Source organism: Trachypithecus francoisi, unplaced genomic scaffold (assembly GCF_009764315.1).
Source record: "Trachypithecus francoisi isolate TF-2019V2 unplaced genomic scaffold, Tfra_2.0 Lachesis_group12, whole genome shotgun sequence".
Classification (NCBI taxonomy): Eukaryota; Metazoa; Chordata; class Mammalia; order Primates; family Cercopithecidae; genus Trachypithecus; species Trachypithecus francoisi.
The window spans coordinates 78188666-78215206 of record NW_022681457.1 but is presented as its reverse complement, the minus strand read 5'-3'; the positions used below and the strand labels follow the sequence as shown (position 1 = coordinate 78215206).

General features: G+C 45.4%; 1 protein-coding gene across 4 annotated transcripts in view; it reads right to left on the bottom strand.

Annotated features, from left to right (window-relative positions):
* Positions 1-26541, bottom strand: part of PIK3R3 (phosphoinositide-3-kinase regulatory subunit 3) — a 142822-nt gene that overhangs the window by 96160 nt on the left and 20121 nt on the right. The window contains exons 1-2 of one of the 4 annotated variants that reach the window (XM_033226582.1): positions 2419-2680; positions 1487-1596 (exon numbers count right to left, since the gene is read on the bottom strand). In XM_033226582.1, coding sequence (XP_033082473.1) covers positions 1487-1592 — 106 coding nt within the window. In that variant the 5' untranslated portion in view covers positions 1593-1596; positions 2419-2680. Of the gene's footprint in view, positions 1-274; positions 1203-1486; positions 2279-2418; positions 2681-9769; positions 9876-26541 lie in introns of those variants that run through there. The other 3 variants (XM_033226583.1, XM_033226581.1, XM_033226584.1) reach the window with 3 other exon arrangements.

The window sequence follows — 26541 nt, the reverse complement described above, 5'->3', positions numbered from 1 at the left end:
AGGGGAAAAGACACAATAGATGGGTGGCAAATCTTACAAACTTTACAAAACACTGAAAAGCTGCATCTGGATTGCAGTCACAATTACAAAAGCAAATAAAGAAGGCTCTGAAGTGAAGGAAGAGAAAAAAATCCTAAGTGATCATCAAGAGTGAAAAAGGTTTATTTCAATATTAGTTTTTAGTACAGCACCATTTAACACTCTGACTAATTGAAAAAAAAAAACACAGGATAATTCACTGTTTGCAAGGACACAGGAAACAATTTCTACATACCTTCTATAAGACAGTTACACTTCTTCACACTTGCATGGCTCAAATCCTTTCAAACGTTTCCAAAAATACAGTCTTATAATAAGCGAGGTTCCCCAATGACACACATTTATTCTGTAGGCTTAGCCATTACACGTTTTAAAATACATAAAGAATTCATCCTCGACAGAAACAAGGAGTCACAAAGGCTCTCTACTTATTCAGAATCATTACATAAAGCACCATCTGTAATTGCAAACAGGGTTTGATAAAACCTGACAGCTAATTATCATAAAATGGGGTAGACTTTAAAAGAAAAAATCAACTTTTCCATTTTGCCTTCCTTTTCCTTTCCTACCAAATACACAAAATGTCTGTAATAGCGTCAGACAGAGCTTTAAAATAAAAATCTAGTACTATATATGTATACTTTACATTACGTGTATAGGAACACATATGTACATGTCACATATTCACAGGAAAGAGAAAGGTTCCCTCGTTTATGGTTTTTTTTTTTGTTTTTACTCTAGGAATTCAAGTTACATTAAACCTTATCCCATAAATTAAATCATCATGAAATTAAAGAGTAATAAAATATTGCACGTAGATCTCTCTAAGCGACTATCTTCTGAGAAGGAAAACCTCAGACTGAGACCATGGCTGAATATGAACGCCCAATCCCTAAAAAAAATCACTAACCAGCATTTGTTTCTGCAAGAGAAAAAGGGAGTCTTACAGTGAATAATCACATAACTCAGTTTCAGAAGTTAACCGGGGTAAAACACAACGAACCAAATTAGACAAATGTATGAAAGGACAAGCTTTCAAGAATTCACCCAAAGTGAAAGACTGGTTTTAATCCCGGGATATAAAACATCCTTTGCAGGTAGAAGAGTCTTTAATTGAAAAAGAAAAAAATAAAGTGGCGGGCACAAGAAAAACCTGAACGACATGAAAAGGCAAAGTAAAAAAATAATGATCATTTTAAAAAGGAGTCTCTCCTCCCACCCCCACTTCCAGCCCCCACCCCCACCTTCGCAGGACAATAGGTTCAGGGTCCTAACTGCAAACTTTAAACGTGTAAACCAGAAGCAGTTTTACCGCAGCTGTAACTGCAAATCTTCCCCTCATCCCGAACCTAGCGCATCCAGCAATACTTCTGCCCTGAAAACATCACCAAGCTCTTGGTAAATACAAATCAGACCCATCACGAGATTTTTTTTTTCTCCCAAGTACCTGGAGGATCCATTTCAATATAAAATATCAGTTCTGTCGAATAGGGCATCATCACCTCCCTCCAGTCTGCGTCATCGCGGTCCATACTCCACACTGTATTGTACATCGCGCTGTCAGGGGCAGGTCGTCAGGAGATATATAGAAGGCATATATTTTTTATCTGGTATTTAAAAATCTAAAAATATATATCTGCAAAAGTTCCACACGGAAATGTACTTCGGGGTTTTCAACGGCCAGCACTAGTCCAGCCAAACTACCAGAACAGGGTCCTCCCCCTCTCTCCTATAGAACCCAACAAAATGCCCCCGAACTTTCAAGCTATGGGCTTTTCTCCTCAGAGGGTTACACAGAGGCTTTGGGGACGGAGGGCAGAGGTGTTAAAAACCGGCTTCCCAAAAATCCTTTCTACACAGTCGCTCTCCGGAGAGAAAAGCTCTCACCGCCTCCAAATCTTTCCGCGGAAGCCACTTTTGTGTCCTTCGGGGGGAGAATGAAGAGGAAAAAAAGAACACGTTGGGAGAAAGCCGGGAAAGTGACAAAGGAAGGCAAAAAAGGGGGCTGGCGATTGCGTTCAAGTTTCGGGGTCCCACTGGTCTGCAGAGAGCGAATCCCCCAGGAGCCGGGACTCGGGCTCCTCTCCGGTCGGGCTCGGAACCGAAGCTGCCCCAGCCTCGGGAATGGGGCCGGCCAGAAAAGTCCAGTCAGCTCGGCTTGTCTGGGCGCTCCCGCCGGGGTATAAGAAGCAACCCGCCTGCACCGACTGCCCTCACGCTTTCCCCCGACTCCAGCCACTAGAGTTTTATTTTAACGGCGCGGAGGGGACACCCTCCCGCCCCACGCTGCCCACCCGCTGAGGCGCCACCCAACCGCGCCGGGAGGGGGAAAAGCAGGCATCACTACCGCCCCTTCCATGCTGTCCCGCCTCGAAGTACCGCGATTCTGTCAGGTGCCTGAGAACAAGTTCAAAAAGCTGCCCTCCATCTCGACTTTCACGTCTCCCCACCGCTCTCTAGGCTTCGGCTCCCCAATCAGCCATCCGCGTTCTCCCCCAGCCTCAATCAGAATGGTACGGCCCGGGCGCTGGCCGCACTCCAGGAGTCAGTGCCGGGAGCACGCGAGCCAGGCGGGGAGGGAGCGGGGCGAGGGAAGAGAGGCAAGGTGGATGGTGATTGGCTGAGGCCGGTTGCCGGAGCCTGGAGCCTGCGTCTTTTGTCTGCCTTGCTCCTGCGATGGAGCGGGAGACGGCTGCGCGCCCCAAGCGGGCCAATCAGGAGAGAGCCGGCGCCGGCCGGTAAGGCGGCGATTGGTCAGAGCCCAGTTACTAAGCGGGACAAAGGCAGAAGGGGAAAAGAAAAGAAGAGAAAAAAAAGAAAGAAAGAAAGGAAGAAAACGCAAACGGCGGTTACTGAGAGGCTGGGCGAGCGCTCGGGGCCTCAAGCTGCCTGGAGACAGGCGGGGCTCCCGCTGAGGCTCGGTCCGCTCGCACTAGTGAGGAGAGGAGCCAGGGAGGACCTGCTGGCGTGAGACGCCTCTGCCCGGAGACTGGCCGCGGGGAAGGGGGGCGGACACAGAAGGGGCGCGTATTGTCAGTTGGCGGGGTGCGCGCTCTTCTGGTCTTCAGGAGGTCTGCGGGCAGACACCTTCCCTACAGACCCCTTCACCTTGCTGGGACAGCCCTCCCCGAACCGTTGACAAGTTGTCAAAGCAATGGTCCCCAAACCCCACTTGCAGGAACCTTGCCGCTCAGTGAGAGGATGTGCCCCTGGCTCCTGCAACCTTCCTGGCTGCTACCTGAGCCCACTCCCTGCTTCTCCCCTTAAGCAGTTGGGCATTTCTGAGGGAGGCATTTCGCAGTTCCTCTGTGCTTGCCACCCAAGGACTTTTGAACCCAGAGGCAACTCCCCATGCCTAAAATAGTGAGAGGTGTCAGCAAGCCCTCCAGCTGGAGTGCTCAAACAAACAAACAAAAAAATTTTAAAAAAGTATTGGAATTACAGTGCATGTGTAATTTCTAAGATAAATCACAGGTGTTGGGATCTCTCACCAATGGGGCTCTATTCTGTTTCCCTGAGAGACCCCCTTCCTCACGTACTCATTCCCACCCCCAAAGCTTAAATCTGGGAGATTGGCTTCACTATGAAAATGCTGAATATTTCCATGCATTTCAGAAACAGCTAATTAACTTGCTGGGGAACACTGAATAGCTAAAAGCAGATTTGTGTCTCCTGAATATTGTGCCTGGAATTGCCATCCTGTATACCCTACAATACAGTCTGAGGAGGCCAAAAACTGCTCCATTTCCTCTTTATACAGACATAACAAAGCCCATTGTGTTTGAGTTGACAACCTGATTTAAGCCCTAGCAAAACCTCCTACCCTGAGCATGTCTGCTATATTGATTGGCCTGTGGAAGAGTTGCCACGTTTCACCCTCTACCTCCTAAGGTGGTTCTGCCTTCCTTAAAAGTACCCTGAGTTGAGACAGTTCCTGAGGGCAGACAGTCAAAATGTATATGGACTGGGTATAGAATAACTTGTTAAAAAGGGCCAGAAAATATGGATGGACATGGTTGAGCTAAGAAAACACACCAGGATTGTTATATGCTTTCTTATTACTTCTGAAATCCAAATATGATTTCAACTTTGGGGCAGGACTAATTAATTATAATTTCCTGAACCATTCCTTACAGGTAGAAGATGCTGGAAGATCAACTCTTAATTTGTGGCTGCCTTCCCAGCAGTCTTTACTTCAGTATATGTGGGAGCCAGAAGTGCTCAAGTTTGATAACTTAAAAGACAGAACAATCTGCCAAGGGTGGGTTAGTTTATTTTTGTTCACAGGTGTTCATATGCATTCCCAAACAAAATGAGGGTGAAGAGAGAGGAAGTGTAGAAAAGATAATGGCTTTCAGATTTCCACAGCACCTTTTGCTTGGACCACTTTTTAGCATTTAGTGGTGGGGTTTCAGTTTCTAATACACAGAGCAATCACCCAGGCTTTTCCCATAGCTAAAGCTTTCAGTGATGGAGTGAAGTCAAAGCATAATATATAATCAAGTGGTCAAGGCTGACACATGGAGTAAAGCTGTGATTCAGTCTTGCCATCCAAAATTGTATGACCCAACTCCCCAATTTAAATAGACCTGTGAATAGATCTCCAGAGAATAAGTGATGCAAGAGGCAATGATGAATCAAGGGGAAGCAGACTTTCTTAGTTCTTGAGCTTAAACCAGTGCCCTGCCATGGGGAAAGCACCTGTCAGATGATTCTGGTCTTTCTTTCAGTTGAGAAATAGAAGTGAGGTTGTGATTGCTTGTCACCAAACTACCCCAGGCTCTTTGGCAAAAGTAAAAAATGTTAGCTCGGGTGTCCTGGACCGCTTCCAAGTTGGAGAATTATATTTGGCCTGGGTGTGGATTAAATTCAGCTCTAAGCACTCAAACTCCTGGGTCACAACCTGCTACTTTGGGAGCTGCTTGTTTTCCTTTGCCCTCTCCCTTAAAGTAGTCTTAGGTAAAACATGAAATCTGCCTTCATTTATGTGTCTATGAAATAGATTTATGCAAGCTGCTTAGTTTATAGTGAAACACTTAGAATGAAAAAATATGCCACTTAAGTATTTAGAATTAATAGTACTTTTCTGTAACTCCAAATGTCTAGGATGCCCTTCACTTTTCACCCTGGTATGGTTTTGTTCTGCAACTGTTCAAATATGCTTCATTTCTTCCTCTTTATTTCAGAGATGGATGAAATATTTCTTCTGTGCTCTGAATATAGGGTATGATCTCAGAGTTCTCTGTGCCAGCAGAATCAGTCTGGAACTCAGCCAAAAGTTCTTCATGATTAAAGGTGCCATCTGAGCACACAATATTTTTTTAAAAGTCTTGCAAAATGGGGCCGGGCACGGTGGCTCACGCCTGTAATCCCAGCAGTTTGGGAGGCTGAGGTGGGCAGATCATGAGGTCAGGAGTTCGAGACCAGCCTGGCCAACATGGTGAAACTCTGTCTTTAGTAAAAATACAAAAATTAGCTGGGCGTGTTGGCAGGCGCTTGTAATCCCAGCTACTCGGGAGGCTAAGGCAGGAGAATTGTTTGAACACGGGAGGCAGAGGTTGCAGTGAGCCGAGATCGCGCCATTGCACTCCAGCCTGGGCGACAGGGCAAGACTCAGTCTCAACAACAAACAAAGAAAAAAGCCTTGCAAAATGGAAATGTACCTTTTTTTTTTTTTTTTTTTTTAAGGTCACTAGCATTAGCACCAGAACTGACTTTAGCCTTTGGGTAGGGATTCTACTGGCCTCAGTACCTTCTTTTTCTTCTCTCACCATCTTCCTTTGACCACTTGTCTTGTGATAAGGCCCAGTCCATGCAATTAAAGCAACTCGCTTAACAAATGTGACTCCCAGAAAGCACTACAAATTATCAGTTGTAGATTTTAGGGCCTCCCCAGACAACAGATTTACAAGACACATGACTTGTAAGTAGAAGATATATCAAGTTTTGATGGAAAAGTTTGCCTCTACAATGTACAAAGAACAATGTTAGTGGATCTTCTGGAAAGACATCTCACCTGGAAATTGATAGTCATCTCTTGAGACAGCTGTGTCTAAAATCGTGATTTTCCATTTTTTCCAAATGTTATTCGTCGTATTTGGCATTTGCAATTTTTTACCTCTCCTCATCTTTCTTAGCACTTGAATACCCATGATAGAGTTAATCATTTAACCCAAGGCACTGAGAAATTATGACATTATATGAATGAGTAGACTTCATTAAAGTGGCATTCCCCTAGATGCTGCTAAATTCCAGGGCTTTGGGGACAATGTTTGAGGCCTCACTTATACACCTCAGCATGTGATGTAGATCTGCTCTGTCTCACTCTTCCCGCTTTGGGTCCTCCTTTAGGTTTAGGGGTCACAAAAAAAGCAAATCTCTCTAGCTTGACATCCTCCTCACTTTTGATGTCTGCCCTTCTAGTAACACAGGGCCAACTGGATGATATGTATGCCATTGCTGCAAACTTCCCCTCCAACAAGGCAACAGATTTCAGCTCAGTTCTCACCAGGGGAGAGAGCACAAATTAGATCCAAATGGCAGGAACAATAGTCCAGGCTGTTTTAGGAGGACAGGGCACAAACAGGGCAGGCAGCTGGTGAAGCTCTGTTACCTCATTTAATCTCCATAACCCTGGGGTGGAAGGCTGTATTTTTATTCTCATTTTACAGATGAGGAAATTGAGACCCAGAGCAATGAGGGGATTTGTTCAAAGTCATGCAGCCACTAGTAGCAGAGCCAGGATTAGAGCCCCATGTCCTGACTACCAGTTCATTGCCTTTCCCACTGCACCACACAGCCTTCCTCTCCCATTCATTCACTTAGCAAATGTTTGTTGATGCTTCCAAACACTGAGGATACAAAAGTAAGACTGAGTCCGTACATTGAGTCTAGAATTCATAGAGGAGGGACCAACAAAGGAATAAATAAAGGCACGATAAGCGCTATAATCAAGAATTTGATAAAGTGTTGGGGGAGCCCCAAAGACAGTGATGATCTCTAACCATGTGCAGGTGAGTAGAAGCTTCCTGGAAGAGGTAACATTTGGCTGCCCCAAACTTGCATGCACCTGCTTTAAATGCGTGGTCCTTCTAAGTTTTTGCAATTCACATGATTAACTCTAAGCCTGAAAAAGCTTTGTTGAAAGCTGATTCCACTAAAAAGTGACAAACTCCTACTTCTCTGCATCTGATCTTACACATTGTGCTCACACAGCCCCCTGTGCTGGCCTCTGCGCAGCCCTTGGCACACCATGTTCAAAGTGTTTGCTTCCAGGTCTCTCTCTCTCTCCTATCACTCTTTAGAGTTCCTCATGTTGGACAACAGTGGTTCCTCATGGTCCTTTAACCATCAATGCCCAGCCCAAGGCCTGGCACACAGTGGGTAGCCAATGAATATTCCTCAAGCGAATAAGCAAAAGTGCAAGTAAACTCTCCAAGAATATCCTAGTAATCCTTTCTGTAGGTCTTCAGCTGACTTCCGTTTATTTAAAAGGACAAAAAGAAAACCAAAAACTTGTACAGTTTCTTGGCTACAGGAACCAAGAGGGGCAGACAATGACCTTTCCCTCCCGCTGGCTTCCCCTAGGGTCTTCACCACAGACATTGAGTTCCGCTGCCCTTTTATTTTATCAGCTGTGAATTATTTGCAAAATTCCAAACAGTTTGTAGGAAATTCAGGAAAATGCATCAGCTAGAAGAGAAACTGGTTTCATTTTCCAGCTCAGCTTTTTTCTGAAATATAACACCATATAGGGCTTTAAAGCATGCTCACTTCCTGTGGTCATTATTTCAATACTTTTGAGCAACTTGTAGTTTATGCCTTCTTTCTGGAATGTCCAATAATTGCCCTGTAATTCCACAGGTCTCAAATCTAAAAACTATTTTTACATTTCATTGTTAGAGGACAGTATCAATCCAGTTCCCATATTGGACAATTTTGGTTTAAAAAGATAAAAAGACCAGGCATGGTGGCTCACGCTCGTAATCCTAACACTTTGGGAGGCTGAGGCAGGAGGATCGCTTGAGCTCAGGCGTTCAAGACCAGCCTGAACAACAGCTGGAGATCCCCATCTCTACAAAAAAATTTAAAAATCAGCTAGGTATGGTGGTGTGCTCCTGTAGTCCCAGCTACTTGGGAGGCTGAGGCCAGAGGATCGCTTTATCCCAGGAAGTCAAGGCTGCAATGAGCCAAGATTGCGCCACTGCTCCCAGCCTGGGCACAGAGCGAGACCTTGTCTCAAAAACAAAGTCCTGCAGCCTCCCCAAACACTGCTGCAGGGGCATAATTCTTGAAATCTGGGAAAATGGTGTGACTTTTAGGGTTTAAAGATCACCACTTGGGTAAGAAAATACAAACATGGAATGTAGAAGGCATGAACATGATCGTTTGTGTCCTCAGCTTTGAGCATTTGATTGAAAATGATACAATTACAGTGATTTTCTTCCAGGGGTAGAGGCTACCTTCCACTCTGCTCACCTTACACTTCTTGGAAAGGAGACATTCAGTGAAGATCACTACTATTCTCCAAACTTCATTTGGGACCTTATTTCTCCCCTTTTGATGTCAGTGTGTGAAATTCTAAATTATGTCATGAGATATATGTTCAAAAGCAATATATTTTCATTTTTATTTTTATTTATTTATTTTTTTTTCGAGACGGAGTCTCGCTCTGTCACCCAGGCTGGAGTGCAGTGGCCAGATCTCAGCTCACTGCAAGCTCCGCCTCCTGGGTTCACGCCATTCTCCTGCCTCAGCCTCCTGAGTAGCTGGGACTACAGGCGCCGCCATCTCGCCTGGCTAGTTTTTTGTATTTTTAGTAGAGACGGGGTTTCACCGTGTTAGCCAGGATGGTCTCGATCTCCTGACCTCGTGATCCGCCCGTCTCGGCCTCCCAAAGTGCTGGGATTACAGGCTTCAGCCACTGCACCCGGCCAGCAATATATTTTCAAATAAACAAAAAATATAATTGGTCATCACATATACCAAATATGCAATATGATAATTGTGCCTAAAGTAGATTAATTAGATGTTAATGGTAAACAGGAAGAACAGCTCAAAATGACAAGGTCTTTCAGTTTAATTCAACTGAGTCCGCCCCATGGGTCAGATCTTTTGCTGAGTACTCAGTAAGACACTATTTCTGCCTTTATGAACCCGCCATCTACTAAGGGAGACTTATGAGAACAGTTTTGCTGACCCATGTGCTTCTTTTTTTTTTTTTTTTGAGACGGAGTTTCACTCCTGCTGCCCAGGCTGGAGTGCAATGGCATGATCTCGGCTCACTGGAACCTCTGCCTCCCTGGTTCAAGCAATTCTCCTGCCTCAGCCTCTTGAGAAGCTAGGATTACAGGTGCCCACCACCACCCCCGGCTGATTTTTTCTATTTTTAGTAGAGACGGGGTTTCACCATGTTGGCCAGGCTGGTCTTGAACTCCTGACCTCAGGGGATTCACCCACCTCGGCCTACCAAATTGCTGGGATTACAGGCATATGCCACTGTGTCCAGCCTTACCCATGTGCTTCTAAACTGACTAACTCTCCCTGAGACTGTAAGATCAGGACAAGAGAGTATCTATCCTCCTCGTCTTTCCTCTTCAACAGCCTTACACTCTTTCTCAGCTTCTTCCTGGCATCCTCAACTGCTGAGTATTAACCTCACAGTCCTCAGTGATTCGGTTCTTGCAGCATTGACTTCTGACTTTGTTCCCTAAATACAATTCACACATACCACTTGGATCATATCTTCTTTTCCAAGACGATGGAGGAATCTAGCTCAGTATCCTACCCTGACACAGGGGCATGTGGTTAGTGTTTCTGCTGAGTTTCCCAGGACCCTGCAAACAAGAACCAGAAAAATCTGTCATACCTATGAACTACTTCCCATCTGAAATTTTTTTGAGAGGTGAGAGGAACGGTGTCTCACTCTGTCACCCAAGCTGGAATGCACTGGTGTAATCACGGCCCACTGCAGCCCTGACCTCCTGGGTTCAAGCAATCCTCCTGCCTCAGAATCCCGAGTAGCTGGGACCACAGGTGCACACCACCCTACCTGGCTAATTTTTTGCTTCTATTTTTTGTAGAGACAGGGTCTCCCTATGTTGCCCAGGCTGGTCTGAAACTCCTGGCCTCAAGCTATCCTCCTGCCTCAGCCTCCCATGTGCTGGGATTACAAGCATGAGCCACCACACCCTGTCCCCTCTCTGAAATCTTTTTTTTTTTTTTTTTTTGAGACGGAGTCTCGCTCTGTGGCCCAGGCTGGAGTGCAGTGGCCAGATCTCAGCTCACGGCAAGCTCCGCCTCCCGGGTTCACGCCATTCTCCTGCCTCAGCCTCCCGAGTAGCTGGGACTACAGGCGCCCGCCACCTCGCCCGACTAGTTTTTTGTATTTTTTAGTAGAGACGGGGTTTCACCATGTTAGCCAGGATGGTCTTGATCTCCTGACCTCGTGATCCGCCCGCCTCGGCCTCCCAAAGTGCTGGGATTACAGGCTTGAGCCACCGCGCCCGGCCTGAAATCTTAACTCTAATAGACAACTCTCTTCGACCTACCCCAACCCCCGCCATTTTTTTTTTCCTGGCCAAGCACAGACATGGGGAAAAAATTACCACTAATACTACTTTAATGAGCTGAATAGTGATACCGAAAAAAGATATATCCAACTCCTAAGCTCTGGAAGCTCTGAATGTGACCTTATTTGGAAGAGAGTCTTTGCAGATATAATTAAATTAAAGATCTTGAGATAAGATCATCCTAGATTTAAGGTGGATCCTAGATCTAATGATCAGTGTATCCTTAAAAACAGAGGGAGATTGGAGACATAGACATAAATGAGAAGGCAATGTGAAGACGGTAATAGAGATTGGAGTGATATATCTATAAGGCAAGGAACACTAAGAATTGCTTGCAGCCACCAGAAACTAAGAGAAAAACATGGAGTGGATTCTCCTTCAGAACCTCAGAAGAAACCAACCCTGTCAACACCTTGTTTTGGATTTCTGGCCTCCAAAATTGTGAGAGAATAAACTTGTTTGTTTTGAGAGAGTCTTGCTCTGTCACTCAGGCTGGAATGCAGTGGCATGTTCACAGCTTACTGGAGCCTTGAACTCCCAGGCTCAAGCAGTCCTCCCACCTCAGCCTCCTGAATAACTGGAACCACAGGTGTGCACCACCACACCTGGCTAATTTTTTCTTTTTTTGTAGAGATGAGGTCTCACTGCTTCCCAGGCTGGTCTTGAACTCCTGTGCTCAAGGGGTGGTCCCACCTTGGCCTCCCAAAGTGCCAGGATTACAGGCATGAGCCACTGCACCTGAAAGATTTCTGTTGTTTTAAGCTACCCAGTTTATGGTAATTCATGATGGCAGCCCTAGGAAATGATACAATCACTATAATCTAATTTTTTTCAAACACATTTTATTTTATTTTATTTTATTAATTTTTGAGACAGAGTCTCACTCTGTCGCCCAAGCTGGAGTACAGTGGCATGATCTCAGCTCACTGCAACCTTCCGCCTCCCGGGTTCAAACGATTCTCTGCCTCAGTCTCCCGAGTAGCTGGGATTACAGGCGCCTGCCACCACGCCCAGCTAATTTTTGTATTTTTAGTAAAGACTGGTTTTCACCATCTTGGCCAGGCTGGTCTTGAACTCCTGACCTCAGGTGATCTGCCCGCTTTGGCCTCCCAAAGTGCTGGTATTACAGGCGTGAGCCACCATGCCCAGCCTTCAGGCACATTTTAAAATCAAGATGTAGAGATGATATAATTTTAGAATAAAAGATCATCTTTCCCAATAAATGACTGTAAGTCACATTATAGTGCTCAGACCTATGAAACTTCGTCATAGACTAGCTCTAGTCCTAGAAACCAGAAACCTAATCCCAACGTGAATCTTTTTAACCATTTTCTCCCAGTGTCATCAACTGTCTCTCTCCTGTCTTTCCAAAAGAGTCAGCCAGCCAAAGCCAAATCCCAGACCAAAAGAACAGTCTACTTTTGCTCTTATGCCCAGGCAGTTGGGCTTAGGTAAAGAAAAACCAAGTTTACCAACTTAACTCTGGGCTGGTCTCTGGTCATAATTGAGATTCCTTTGGCTCATCCTGTATCTGCTTATTCTGATATTCCAAACCTTCACTACTCACCTCAAGTGACTACCTTCCACTGTCAGATAAGTAAATGTGACCTCGCCTTTTACTTAACAGACACCAACAGGCATAATACTCCCTTTCTTTCATTCATCCCTTCAAAAGCCTATAAAGCTGTACCCATTCTTGCTTCCTTACCTTCCATTCTGAAGAAGCATGTCTTTCCTGGAGTTGAAAGCTAATCACTAGATAAGATCTCTGGATGGCACCCTCTTCAGCCTCCTAAAACTAGTCCTAGCTCCTCTCCTGTCTATCCAAATGCCTACTGGATGCCACACAAATGCTTCAAAATCATCATATCTGAGCTAGTTCCTTTTCTAGTTAGGTGACAGGGCCAGATGAAAATATAGGCCAGACAGGAAGAAAGCATGTACAAAGCCCCAGAGGAGAGCACATGGCTCTTTGAGGACATTGAAAGTAGTTGCAGGCTGGCCTAATGTTAAAGGAGGTAAAGGATGATGAGGATGAAGCTACAGTGTAAGCATGAAGAGGCTTGTAAGTCAAAATAGGAATGTGTACTTTATGCTCAAGCAATGGGGGGAGTTTAAGAGTTTTAAGCCGAGGAGTGTTGTGATCAGATTTGCATTTGAGAATCATCAGATTGCAAAACGGATTGAAGGGGCAAACTTTGAAGACTTGGAAAACATTGTTGCAACAACGTGGGCAAATGATCAAGAGTCCTGTGTGGATTTGCGTAGATGCGAGAGATGCTTAGGAGGTAGACAAGGCACACTTGATGAGTGGTTAGGTAACCAGCATGTCCCCACCCTAAAGAACAGGCCACTCAATAATGAAATTACAGCCTGTCTTGTGGAGAATCTCTCCCTTCATTGGTAGTATTTTTCTCCTTTGCTTCTGCATGTGATTTATTCATTTCCAGGACCTCACTGGGTAGATCAGCTAGTTCTAAGAGCACTGCTAATAGGTTAAGGCCTAAGGGTGTGAGTGGATCAATGACCCAACCTGGTCAGTCAGTTGCTCCATTGTAGTACATACCTTTTTTGTGTTTTTTTTTTAACTGATACACAATACTTTACATATTTATGGGGTACATGTGATTTTTTTTTTACATATATAAAATGTGAGATGATCAAGTCAGGGTATTTGGTGTATCCATCACATTGAGTGTTTTCTTGGTTTTGTTTGTTTGTTTGTTTGCTTTTGAGACAGAGTCTCACTGTGTCACCCAGGCTGGAGTGCAGTGGTGTAATCACAGCTCACTGCAGCCTCGACCTGGACCTCATAAGCTCAAGTGATCCCCCTACCTCTGCCCTCCCCACCACCAACCCCACCCTTCAGTGCCAGTAGCTGGGACTATAGGCATATGCCACCATGCCCAGCTAACTAAGAAAAAAATTTTTTTTTGTAGAGACAGAGTCTCACTATGTTGCCCAGGCCAGTAACAAATTCCTGGACTTAAGCAATCCTCCCGCTTCGGCCTCCCAAAGTTCTGAGATTATGGATGTGAGCTGCTGTGCCTGACCACCTTGAGTATTTATCATTTTTATGTGTTGGGAACATTTCAAGTCTTCTCTTCTAGCTACTTTGAAATACATAATACTTGTATCTCTACTCTGCTATTGAACATTAGAACTTGTAGTTTCTATCTCACTGTTAACCAACTTCTCTTCATCCCCTCTTCCCACCCACACTCCCTTTCCCAGTCTCTGCTATCTATCATTATAGTGGATACTTTTTAGTACCTCTGGCCAGTTCACCATGATGTCCCCCTTCTCAATTTGTACATGACTGTGTCCCTGGCCATAGTTGATAGGGCTCAGGCTGAATTGACTAGAGTTTCTTTCACAAATATTTGGAAACAGTACCCAAAACAAGATCTAGGCTCTTCAGGGGTTTGGACCTATAACATGGAATCAATCTCTGGAGCTATTATGGCCATGTTCACCCTGAAGGCTGAGTTGCAAAGGAAGCTAGTCTTCAGAAAGCCAAGAAAGGATGAAATAAATGCTCTGAAAGGAGCAGGGGTGACGAATGGAAAGAATACGAGCAGTAATCAATTTCCTGAGTATAGAGCTTCTTAAGGCCCAGCTTGGTTCCTATACTAAGGTCAGGCCTACGCCTAACATTTGCAGGACCCAGAACAAGAATATAAATGGAGGGCCATATACCATATGTCAAAATACTTGAAAGTTACAAATCAGGTCAACCACTAAATAAAAAATACTCAATCCTCGGCCGGGTGTGGTGGCTCACCCCTGTAATCCCAGCACTTTGGGAGGCCAAGGTGGGCGGATCATAAGGTCAAGAGATTGAGACCATTCTGGCCAACGTGGTGAAACTCCATCTCTACTAAGAATACAAAAATTAGCTGGGCATGGTGGCATGCACCTGTAGTCCCAGCTACTTGGGAGGCTGAGGCAGGAGAATCACTTGAACTTGGGAGGTGGAGGTTGCAGTGAGCCGAGATTGTGCCACTGCACTCCAGCCTGGCAACAGACAGAGACTCTGTCTCCAAAAAAAAAAAACCTCAATTCTCCTATCTTACCAAATATATCTTCATGCAAACTCAGAAGACTAGGTTGAGGCTGGGTGCTGTGGCTCACGCCTGTAATCCCAGCACTTTGGGAGGCCGAGGAGGGTGGATCACTGAGGTCAGGAGTTTGAGACCAGCCTGACCAACATGGAGAAACCCCATCTCTACTAAAAATACAAAATTAGCCGGGTGTGGTGGTACATGCCTGTAATACCAGCTACTTAGGAGGCTGAGGCAGGAGAATCGCTTGAACCCAGAAGACGGAGGTTGCAGTGAGCCGAGATCGCGCCACTGCACTCCAGCCTGGGCAACAAAAACGAAACTCCATCTCAAAAAAAAAAAAGAAGAAGAAGAAGTCTGGGTTGAAATTTAGAATTCACAGATCCTTAGAGTTCTGACAAAACGTTGGGGAGATGGGATGGAGAGAACTGACCCCTTTCTCTTCCTACCCTTGGCTCTATCTTGCACTGTGAGACTGTCAAGGGAGTCTTTGTATACATGTCCAAGCTCCTTCCATCCATCCCTGTCTTAGTCCATTTTGTGTTGCTATAACAGAATACCTGAGGATGGATAATTTTTTTTTTTTTTTCTGAGTCGGAGTCTCGCTCTGTCGCCCAGGCTGGAGTGCAGTGGTGTGATCTCGGCTCACTGCAAACTCCGCCTCCCGGGTCCATGCTATTCTCCTGCCTCAGCCTCCGGAGTAGCTGGGACTACAGGTGCTCACCACCACGCCAGGCTAATTTTTTTGTATTTTTAGTAGAGACGGGGTTTCACCGTGTTAGCCAGGATGGATTCGATCTCCTGACCTCGTGATCCACCCTCCTCGGCCTCCCAAAGTGCTGGGATTATAGGCGTGAGCCACTGCGCCCAGCCAAGGCTAGATAATTTAAAAATATATATATATATTTATTTTGACTCATGATTCTGTTGGTTGGAAAAGTCCAAAATTGGGCGGCCATATCTGGTGAGAGCCTCAGGCTGCTTCCATTCATGGTGCAGAGTGGAAGGGGAGCTGGCATGTTCAGAGAGCATATGGTGAGAGGATGCAAGAGAAAGAAACCAAGGAAACAAGGCTCTTTTAACTTATCTACTCCCATGAGATCAAGACCTCACTCACCCCTACAGGAGGGCATTAATATATTTGTGACCCATCCTCCTCCATGACCCAAACACCTCCCACTAGTCCCTACCTCCCAACACTGTCATGTTGGGGATCAATTTTCAACATGAGTTTTGATGGGAATAAACCACATACAAACCATAGCAATCTCCTTACAAATAGCTGTCCCTTGACCCCCTCTTGGGTCTAAAGGTGCTGATACTGACAATGCTGTCCTTAGAACAGATCCAGAGAAAAAGCCCATGCGGTTCCTAGAAACAGGCTAAAGTCCATTTGGGCAGAGAATTCCAGGACTCAGGATATTAATCATAGTTGAGAAGAGGGAGGGGAGATAAGTGGAATACTTATCTGGGTGGAGAAGCACCCTTGGCTATATGGATTTCTCATCCTATGAAGAGAGGTAGGTTCAGAGAAGAGCCAAAGCAGGGCCCTCTAGACATGGGACCCAGGGCAGGAGCCCCTTTTTCATGTCTAATGGGGCTGCTTATATAAATGTATTATTTATTTAAGAAGACTCCAACTACATTCTGTTACTTGCAGCCCAAGAGTCCTAAGTTCCCTTTACCCTCTGAACCACTGTCCAGTTTTCTCTCTGCTCCTCAAAGATTCTAGAGTAGTACCTGGGAGAGGGCTTCCTCGTGAACTCTAATACTGACCAAATGCGACAGAAGCAGGGATGCAGCTTTTTTATGGATTCTGCTATTAGTGGTAAATTATTTTGGTCAGTCACTGTGACTTTCCTCACCCTCTTTCAGTCTATACATTATACCTCCAATTAGAGATTTTGAACTTAATAGGCAGCCCCAAACTCTAAAAATCGCAGTTTATTTTATTCTTGCATCTTCTGGCAACATACTCAATATCATATCAAGAGTTTATGGGCCCTGCCTCCCAACTGATTTGGAAGTCCTCCAAAATGGGAAGGGTGTTCAGATGCTAGGCAGCCAAAAATGTCAAATGTTCTCTACAACCTCATCGATCAGGTCTTGAAGCTATCTCCCTTGGAGGCTCCAGGCTCCAGCTCTCTCCCTTGGGAAGCCTTGAGTATTTTAGGGACAGTCCCCCTCCCCTCCAACTCTTCACACACACACACACACACACACACACACACACACACATGGCTTTGGCCCTCCCATCTCTCCTCTCTCCAGTTCTATACTCATGGTTAGGGTAGTAATGATCTGCCATGGACCACACAGTTAAATGCCACCATGAGCATGATATTCAAGACAGACAGGAGCTTCCTGCTAGACCTGTCTCACAGCCTCACTCTGAGTGGCCTGAGTATACTAGCGAACAGAAAATATTTCCACCCTCACACACCTACAGTGGCCTCTACTAGAAGCAACCAGCCTAGCACTGGGAAACAAATGGGCAGGGGCTGGAGGGAGGGTAATCTGGCACCTGACACTCCTGCTTTCTCAGAACTTACCTGTGATTTCCTACTTTTGAAGCAGGAACTCTGTTTTCTACTTTATTTTATTTTATTTTATTTATTTTTTGAGATGGAATCTCACTCTGTCGTCCAGGCTCTAGAGTGCAGTGACGTGATCTCGGCTCACTGCAACTCCCTGCTCCGAGGTTCAAGCGATTCTCCTGCCTCAGCCTGTAGTTGGGACTACAGATGCCTGCCACAAGGCCCAGCTAATATTTGTATTTTTAGTAGATGGGATTTCACCATGTTGGCCAGTCTGGTCTTGAACTCCTGACCTCAAGTGATCCACCCACCTCAGCTTCCCAAAGTGCTGTAATTATAGGCGTGAGCCACCATGCCAGTCCAGAAACTCTGTTTTTTGTTTTTTGTTTTTGTTTTTGTTTTTTTGAGATGGAGTCTCACTCTGTCACCCAGGCTGGAATGCAGTGGCGTGATCTTGGCTCACTGCAACCTCCGCCTCCGGGGTTCACACCATTCTCCTGCCTCAGCCTCCCAAGTAGCTGGGACTACAGGCATCCGCCACCATGCCCGGCTAATTTTTTATATTTTTAGTAGAGACAGGGTTTCACCATGTTCGCCAGGATGGTCTCGATCTCCTGACCTGGTGGTCCGCCCTCCTCGGCCTCCCAAAGTGCTGAGATTACAGGCGTGAGCCACGGTGCCCGGCCAGAACTCTGTTTTTTAAAATAGTGTTGCACCTCACTACCAGACAAATTTGTGCTAACGGAAACAAGAGACTTTCACTCTCTTCACTTTCTTTTTTTTTTTTTTTTTTTTTTTTTTTTTGAGACGGAGTCTTGCTCTGCCACCAGGCTGGAGTGCAGTGGCCGGATCTCAGCTCACTGCAAGCTCCGCCTCCCGGGTTCACGCCATTCTCCTGCCTCAGCCTCCCAAGTAGCTGGGACTACAGGCGCCTGCCAATGCGCCCGGCTAGTTTTTTGTATTTTTAGTAGAGACGAGGTTTCACCATGTTAGCCAGGATGGTCTCGATCTCCTGACCTCGTGATCCGCCCGTCTCGGCCTCCCAAAGTGCTGGGATTACAGGCTTGAGCCACCGCGCCCGGCCTTTTTTTTTTTTGAGACCAAGTCTCACTCAGTTGCCCAGGCTGGAGTGCAGTGGCGCAATCTCCACTCACTGCAAGCTCCGCCCCCCGGGTTCATGCCATTCTCCTGCCTCAGCCTCCCGTGTAGCTGGGACTACAGGCGCCCGCCACCACGCCCAGCTAATTTTTTGTATTTTTAGTAGAGACAGGGTTTCACAGTGTTAGCCAGGATGGTCTCGATCTCCTGACCTCGTGATCCGCCCGTCTCAGCCTCCCAAAGTGCCGAGATTACAGGCGTGAGCCACCGCACCCGGCCTCTTCTTCACTTTTCTAACATATACCTTATGCTGATGCCCTCCAAACATCCATGTAGGTCAGCAATTGCAAGGACAAGCTTCAACCAAGTAGCTCACCAAAACTACCAAGGCATTGAATTCTCAAAAGGGTTCAAGGGAATAAGAAAATTGACTTCCTTCTGGATATTAAGCTGATTTCTAAATTGGTGCGCTGGGTCTGCACTGATAATGCCAAATTAAAACGCTAAAGAATTTTGCAATCCTGGAAGAGTTTTTCATAAACATTATGAATGTTTCTAATGTTCAAAAGTTGATGAAGAGGCCAGGCGTGGTGGCTCACACCTGCAATCCTAGCACTTTGGGAGGCCAAGGCGGGTGGATCACGAGGTCAGGAGATCCAGACCATCCTGGCTAACACGGTGAAACCCCGTCTCTACCGAAAATACAAAAAGCCTGGCGTGGTGGTGGGTGCCTATAGTCCCAGCTACTCGGGAGGCTGAGGCAGGAGAATGGCGTGAACCCCGGAGGCGGAGCTTGCAGTGAGCTGAGATCGCGCCACTGCACTCCAGCCTGGGCAACAAAGCGAGACTCCGTCTCAAACAAAAAAAAGGTTGATGAAGAGTGACCAGTGTTAATAATGGAGATCTTCTCATGGCCTGTGCTTACCCCCTTGGTGATATTACACCTTTTAATGAAATCAGGTAAATTTACTGAAGCTGTGAAGGGACAACTTCAGGCTCGAGTCTTCCATATGGTCCAGTATCACTGTTGTGTTAGCATGACTTTTCAGTTACAAGTGACAGAAAACTAGCTTAAGACAAATAAAGGGGTAGTCTCGCTTCAGGAACAGCTGAGTGGAGGTGCTCAAACAATGTTAGCAAGAACCAGACAGTGTTAGCAAGAACCAGACTCGTTCCCAGTTCTCCTTCCCTCTGTTGTTTCCCCAAGAGGTCACAAGGATTCTGTCAGGCAGTTCCAGGGTTACATTGCATCCAGTTAGCAACTCTGTCCAGCAGAGTGCAAGTTTCTCCACATAACTGCGAAGTTCTGGAGTTGGGGCTCATCAGCCTAATTTGGATCACATGCTTACTCCTGAAGCAATTAGAGTCCAGTTAGGTGGCATGTTTTAATTGGCCAGGCCTAGGTCGTGTAGCCATCCCTTGGAAGCAGAGTGCAGGGATCAGCTGCACTCAAGCTACAGAGATTGAGAATTGGAGAAGAGGACTTCTCAAAGAAAATCTGAGCTGAAGAAAACATATTTACTGCTCTTGAAGAGCCATTGTTGGTGCTCCTCCAAGATTTTGGAGACAGAGAGAGACATGAATAAATAGAAAATGAATATATAAATGAAAAAAATGTCTCCAGACCAATTCAAATGATAAATTACTTTCTCCATCAATCTTTAAGCGTTGAAACCAGAGTAACTCCATCTTAAATAGGGGCTGGGTGAAATTAGGCTGAGACCAGCTGGGCTGCATCCCCAGGAGGGGTTTCTTAGTCATAGGATGAGACAGGAGGGCAGCACAAGACACGGGTCACAAAGACTCCACTGATAAAACAGGATGTAGTAAAGAAGCTGGCCAAAACCCATCAAAACCAAGATGGCTACGAAAATGACCTCTGGTCCCTCACTGCTCATTATATGCTAATTGTAATGTATTAGCATGCTAAAAGATACTCCCAGCTGGGCACAAGTAATCCCAGCACTTTGGGAGGCTGAGGGGGATGGATCACCTGAGGTCAGTTCAAGACCAGCCTGGGCAACATGGTGAAACCCTGTCTTTAGAAAAATACAAAAATTATGGCATGATGGCAGGTGCCTGTAATTCCAATTACTTGGGAGGCTGAGGCAGGAGAATGGCATGAACCCAGGAGGCAGAGGTTGCAGTGAGCCGAGATTGTGCCACTGCACTCCAGCCTGGGCAACAGAGCAAGACTCCATCTCAAAAAAAAAAAAAAAAAAGACACTCCCAGCAGTGCCATAACAGTTTACAATTACCATGGCAACATCCAGAAGTTGCCCTGTATGTTATTTGTGTGTGTGTGGTTTTTGTTTTTGTTTTTGTTTGAGACTGAGTCTTGCTTTGTCACCCAGGCTGGAGTGCAGTGGTGCGATTTTGGCTCACTGCAGCCTGCTGGGTTCAAGCAATTCTCTTACCTTAGCCTCCCAAGTAACTGGGACTACAGGCATGCGCCACCACGCCCAGCTATTTTTTATACTTTTAGCTGAGGCAGGGTTTCGCCAAGTTGGCCAGGCTGATCTCAAACTCTTGACCTCAAGGGATCCACCTGCCTCGGCCTCCCAAAATGCTGGGATTACAGGCATAAGCCACTGCACCCAGCCGAGAAGTTACCCTATATGTTCTAAAAGGAAGATTTCCAGGAAATCCCTGTAAACTAAGAATAATCCACTCCTTATTTAGCATATAATCAAGAAATAACCATAAGTATACTCAGTCAAGCAGCACATACTGCTGCTCTGTCTATGGAGTAGCCATTCTTTAAAATCCCTTTACTTTCTTAGTAAAGTAAGACAGATTCCATTATCCAGAGATAATGTCCTTAATTACTAGCTCTTTGCACGAAATCCAAGAACCCCCTTTTGGGATCTGGATCGGAACCCCTTTCTGGTAACAGCATGGACTCCTGAAATCCCCATCCCTTCATATTGATGACCTATACAAGACAGATAAAATCCCCTCTGTTTCTGTCCTCTTATGCAGTTGTAGGGATATTATAATACCTTCTCTGACGTTCATTGCTGGAAACAACTGACTCCATAGGAAGTGGCTAAGCTATCCTGTATGTGGAACACAGTGTGCTGGGCTATTGTGGAATGTCTACTGAGTGCCAGGAAATCCACACAAACTCAGATATTACCTGATTTTTTCCCTTCACTATCACAAAGGGGAATATATGGGATATGGAATCCAGAGTTAATGCAGTCAATCAGTAGGTCTTTAAGGTGATTTCAAAAATCATCCATCTAAGATAACACAGACTTTCTGTACCATTTTCTAAAGAGTCTGGGTTTCCCATCATTTAACTTACGCTACTCACCCGAAGCCCATTATACTAAGTCCCATTCTTGGAGAGAGAAAACTACTCCTGGTTTGGTCCTTCCATGGCAACTTCTCTTTCTACTTTTTGAATTTTGGGGAATCCCCCAAATTAAATCTTTAAGTTAGAGATCTCAGAGTGGAAGCAGAGAAAATGGGAATTATTGGCTCTTCCCTCCCTTTATTTTGCTGTAGCTTCCACATCTGGATAAGGATAAAATATCTAGATACTCTATTCCTGCATGCTTCTGGTAAACACTTTTTTTTTTTCTTTTTAATTGAGACAGAGTTTTGCTCTTCTTGCCCAGGCTGGTGTGCAATGGCACAATCTCAGCTCACTGCAACCTCCACCTCCTGGGTTCAAGCGATTCTCCTGCCTCAGCCTCAGGAGTAACTGGGATTACAGGCATTCGCCACCACGCCCAGCTAACTTTTTTTGTATTTTTAGTAGAGTTGAGGTTTCACTATGTGGGTCAGGCTGGTCTCGAACTCCTGACCTCAGGTGATCCACCCCCTCGGCCTCCCAAAGCGCTAAGGTTACAGGCATGAGCAACTGTGCTCAGCCGCTGGTAAACACTTTTTAGAGTCTAGACTTGATCCCCACCAATGTACCTACCTCTCCTGAACATTGCCAACATATACACACATATTTTTCATCTCTTCCCTCATCTCCACAAGTCCTGTAGGAAACTCAAGCCTGACAATTGGTCCCAAAGCCACATCTGATCCATTCCATTTTTGTGATGGGAGGTGGCTTGGTGCTTGCTACTTGTGAATTTGTCATTAAGCACCTCTTGAGAGTTGGTGTTTTTATGGCTGCCCTCTTTCTAGGATTATCCCTCCACAAGAAAAAGATGGGATCTTTGCCTGGCAGAGGCCTCCTCTTGTGCAGGTTGAAGACAGCTCAACCCCAGCCAGGCACAGTGGTTCACACCTGTAATCCCAATACTTTGAGAGGCCAAGGTGGGAGGGTCACTTGGGCCAGGAGTTTGAGACCAGCCTGCGCAACATAATGAGACTCCATTTCTACAAATAATAATAATAAAGACAGTTCAAGCTCCAGGCCCATTCCTGGTCTCTTGTTCCCTGGTGCTCTTCAACTTTAGGAATGCTATAGCTGGGATTTCTTCTTGGCCAGGAGCCTTCTCATCCCCAAATTCTCCAGTGTTCTGCCTTTTAGGGGCTCACAGGTGTCCATGGTTATACCTCTTTCCCCCAAACCTAAAGGACCTTCATCTGTCCCATGAAGTCCACATGTGTAAGTAGTCATTGGAGTCCTTGCTGGGTATCCACAATCACCTCAGTTGATTGAGTTTTCTCCACTCCATAGCTGGAGCTGCCTCTCCTCCTCCATTTTTCATGTTAGTTTCAAAAAGTAGAAGAATCTAAAAGACCACCCTGGGTTTGGCAGCCGGAATTTTCCCCAAAGTCTTATCCTGGAACAGACCTAAAACTCACCTATTATACAAGAAACCTAATTCATGCTGTTCAAATCTCCAGCTCCTGTTTCCTCTGCCTTCTATAAGAGTTTCTTCAGTCAGTCCTGGTTCAGAAGTATCTTTTCTCTCACCCTCTGATACAACAGAGAAAAATTCAGAACATCCCTGTGGTTATAAACCCTCCTCACTGATGGCTTTGTCAGAGCATTCAACCCTCAGCCAACTAATATTGAGGCTTGAAAATTCCCCTTGGCCGGGCGCGGTGGCTCAAGCCTGTAATCCCAGCACTTTGGGAGGCCGAGACGGGTGGATCACGAGGTCAGGAGATCGAGACCATCCTGGCTAACACAGTGAAACCCCGTCTCTACTAAAAATACAAAAAAACTAGCCGGGCGAGGTGGCGGGCGCCTGTAGTCCCAGCTTCTCGGGAGGCTGAGGCAGGAGAATGGCGCGAACACGGGAGGCGGAGCTTGCAGTGAGCTGAGATCCGGCCACTGCACTCCAGTCCGGGCGACAGAGCGAGACTCCACCTCAAAAAAAAAAAAAAAAAAAGAAAATTCCCCTTGCCAGACTAAGAGTTCTGCTATCACTTCTCCATATCTGGTATCTACCACCCACAGCATCTCAGTAGAGCACCCCAGCCAAGAGCACTATTTCCCCATGCTAGGGGTGACCTTTCCTAAAAGTATCGTCAACTTTCAGATCCTCATAAGTCTGTAGATTAACTAAATAGCCTTTCCTTCATCTCTCCCCCAATAACTAGGCCAATGATTCTGGTGGTTGTTGGCTTGTTTTCTTATGGAGATTTGTCTAACCATATCTAACACAACAACTCCATTCCCTGGTATCTCCCTTGGATTGTAGGCTGATTAACATCTTTAGCAAACTTTAGTAAGGTTGTGTTGTCCCCCCTCCTGAAGGCCTTGCTGGGTTCTCTTTATTTGTTCAGGAACTTAATAGAATTTGCACAGTCTTTTCAATTTTATGTGGTTTTCTTTTTCACAGTTATTTTGAATCTCGCAATTCTTAGAGGCTTCTGGAAGTCTACATCTACCTCCACGTGCAAATTTTCCAATGTTATCTTCATCCTTGCCCTAAATATCAATTGGCTTTATTTTTATATAAATAAAAATGATAATGATGAGTCCATGGCATGGATATAAACTTCAATAAGATTCAAAATAATTCAAAATATAATCCATATATCCTCAGCCTCATTTGCCTGTAACTACCCAATTAGATATTATTTAATAACTTTTTTTACCCAACCTACTCTAGGATAAGCACCCACTTTCCAACTTGTAGGAATTAGTCCTACCTCAAAGTGTCCTTCAGTCATTTTGAATAGTTTCTCCAGGGCCTCTTGAGTTGAGAGTAAGTTCTTGAATGGCTGGTCACCTTGCCAGCATACTACTTGTTCAGCTTCTATGGCAGATGGCTCCCAGGAGCTTGCTGCATCTCCAATAGTGACCACAAGCAGCAACCTATTTTGGTTTCCAGCGGGAACAATGTTTTCTGTCCTGGCTGCTGCCGCCTCTGCTGGTGGGGCCGGAATCTGCCTCGAGGCTGGTGTGACTTGTAACTGCTGTCGTGATACTACCTGACTTCCTCCTCTCTTTCCCATTGTGTTTCCCAAGATCTGGGCAATACAGACTTTTTCATCTTGTTAGAATTGGATGTGGGAGTTGAGGAGAAAGGAAGAATGAAGCATGTCTGTACTCCCCCCAACTCACTTCTCACAGAGGGTGTACGATCACCATTCACAATTATTTGCCACATGTCTGTCTTTCCCTCTAAACCACAAACTCCTTATTTACCACACAGTGCATGACTTAGACTCCTAGTCAGTGCTGCTTAACTAGTGCAAAAATATGATAGACGTATAAAGTACCATGAGGCAATAAAGAAACTCAGAAACAAGCAGGTAGTTCAGGTTGGGTAGGAAGCTCTAAACGTAGGCCCTGTTAAAACTCGGGGAAATTCTATTGCTGAAAGGAAGAAGGAGCCAGTGGTTACAGCCACGCATTCCAGCTTGAGACCTACGCAAAACTCATGAATATAAAAAAGAACAGCTTGTTTGGAGAACAGAAAACTTCAGAATCCTCTTGAGCACGGTGGTGCACGCTTGTAATCCCAGCACTTTGGGAGGCTGAAGCGGGCAGATTGCTTGAGTCCAGCAGTTCGAGACCAGCCCTGGCAACATAGTGAGACTCTGACTCCACAAAAAAAATTAAAAAATTAACCAGACATGGTGGCACACACCTGTAGTGCTAGCTACTTGGGAGGCTGAGGTGGGAGGATAGCTTGAGTCTGGAGGTTAAGGCTGCAGTGAGCCATAGTCATGCCACTACACTCCAGCCTGGGTGACAGAGCAACACCTGTCTCAAAAGAAAAGTTAAGTTCAGAATCCTAGAAAGTAAAGTGTGAGAGACAGAACTGAGGGAATGAGGAATAGAGATAAGTGGAGGCCTCATTATGAAACTCCCCTGTCTCTTAGCTCATCTCCTTTTAACCCTCACCCTCCCAACACACAACCACTCATTCACATCTGCTTCAGCCTTTTATCTGTCAGGATCTGATAGGCCTCAGGTTCTTTATAGGTACCTGCTCTCCCTCTACCTAGAATGTTCTTTCCCCCAGATCTTCACTATAACTGTCTCCTTCTCTTCATTCAGGTCTCAGCTCAAATTTCACCTCCTTAAAATGGCCTTCCCTTACAGTGCTGGCCAAAGAAGCCCTCTCCACATCAACTTTTATTCCTATTTTAATGTCTTACTAGGATGTATCACAATCTAAAATAACTTTACTTATGTTTTTTGTTCAATGCCTATAACTTCATCTAGAAAATAAATTCTGCCCAGGCACGGTGACTCATACCTGAAATCCTTGCACTTTGGGAGGCCAAGGTGGGAGAATCGTTTGAACCCAGGAGTTAGAAACCAGCCCAGGTAACATGGCGAAACCCCATCTCTACAAAAAATACAAAAAATTAGCTGTGGGTGGTCCCAACTACTCAAGAAGCTGAGGTAGGAGAATCATTTGAGCCCAGGCGTTCAAGGCTACAGTGAGCCATGATCATCATACTATGCACTCCAGCCTGGATGACAGAGGAGACCGTGTCTCAAAAACAAACAAACAAACAAAACAAAACAACAACAACAAAAAACAACAGGAAATTCTGTGGAGTCAGATATATGGTTTACATCTCTGTATAGCCAGTGCCTAGAATACTGCTCCACACGTTTTGTTTCCTTTTTCTTTTCTTTTTTTCTTTTTTTTGAGACAAGGTCTCGCTCTGTCACCCAGGCTGGAATGCAGTGGCACAATCTCAGCTCAATGCAGCCTCAACCTACCAAAGCTCAAGTGATCCTTCCACCTCAGCCCCCTGAGTAGCTGTGACTACAGGTGCGTGCCACCACAACCAGCTAATTTTTATATTTTTTGTTTGTTTGTTTTTGTAGAGATGGGGGTTTTG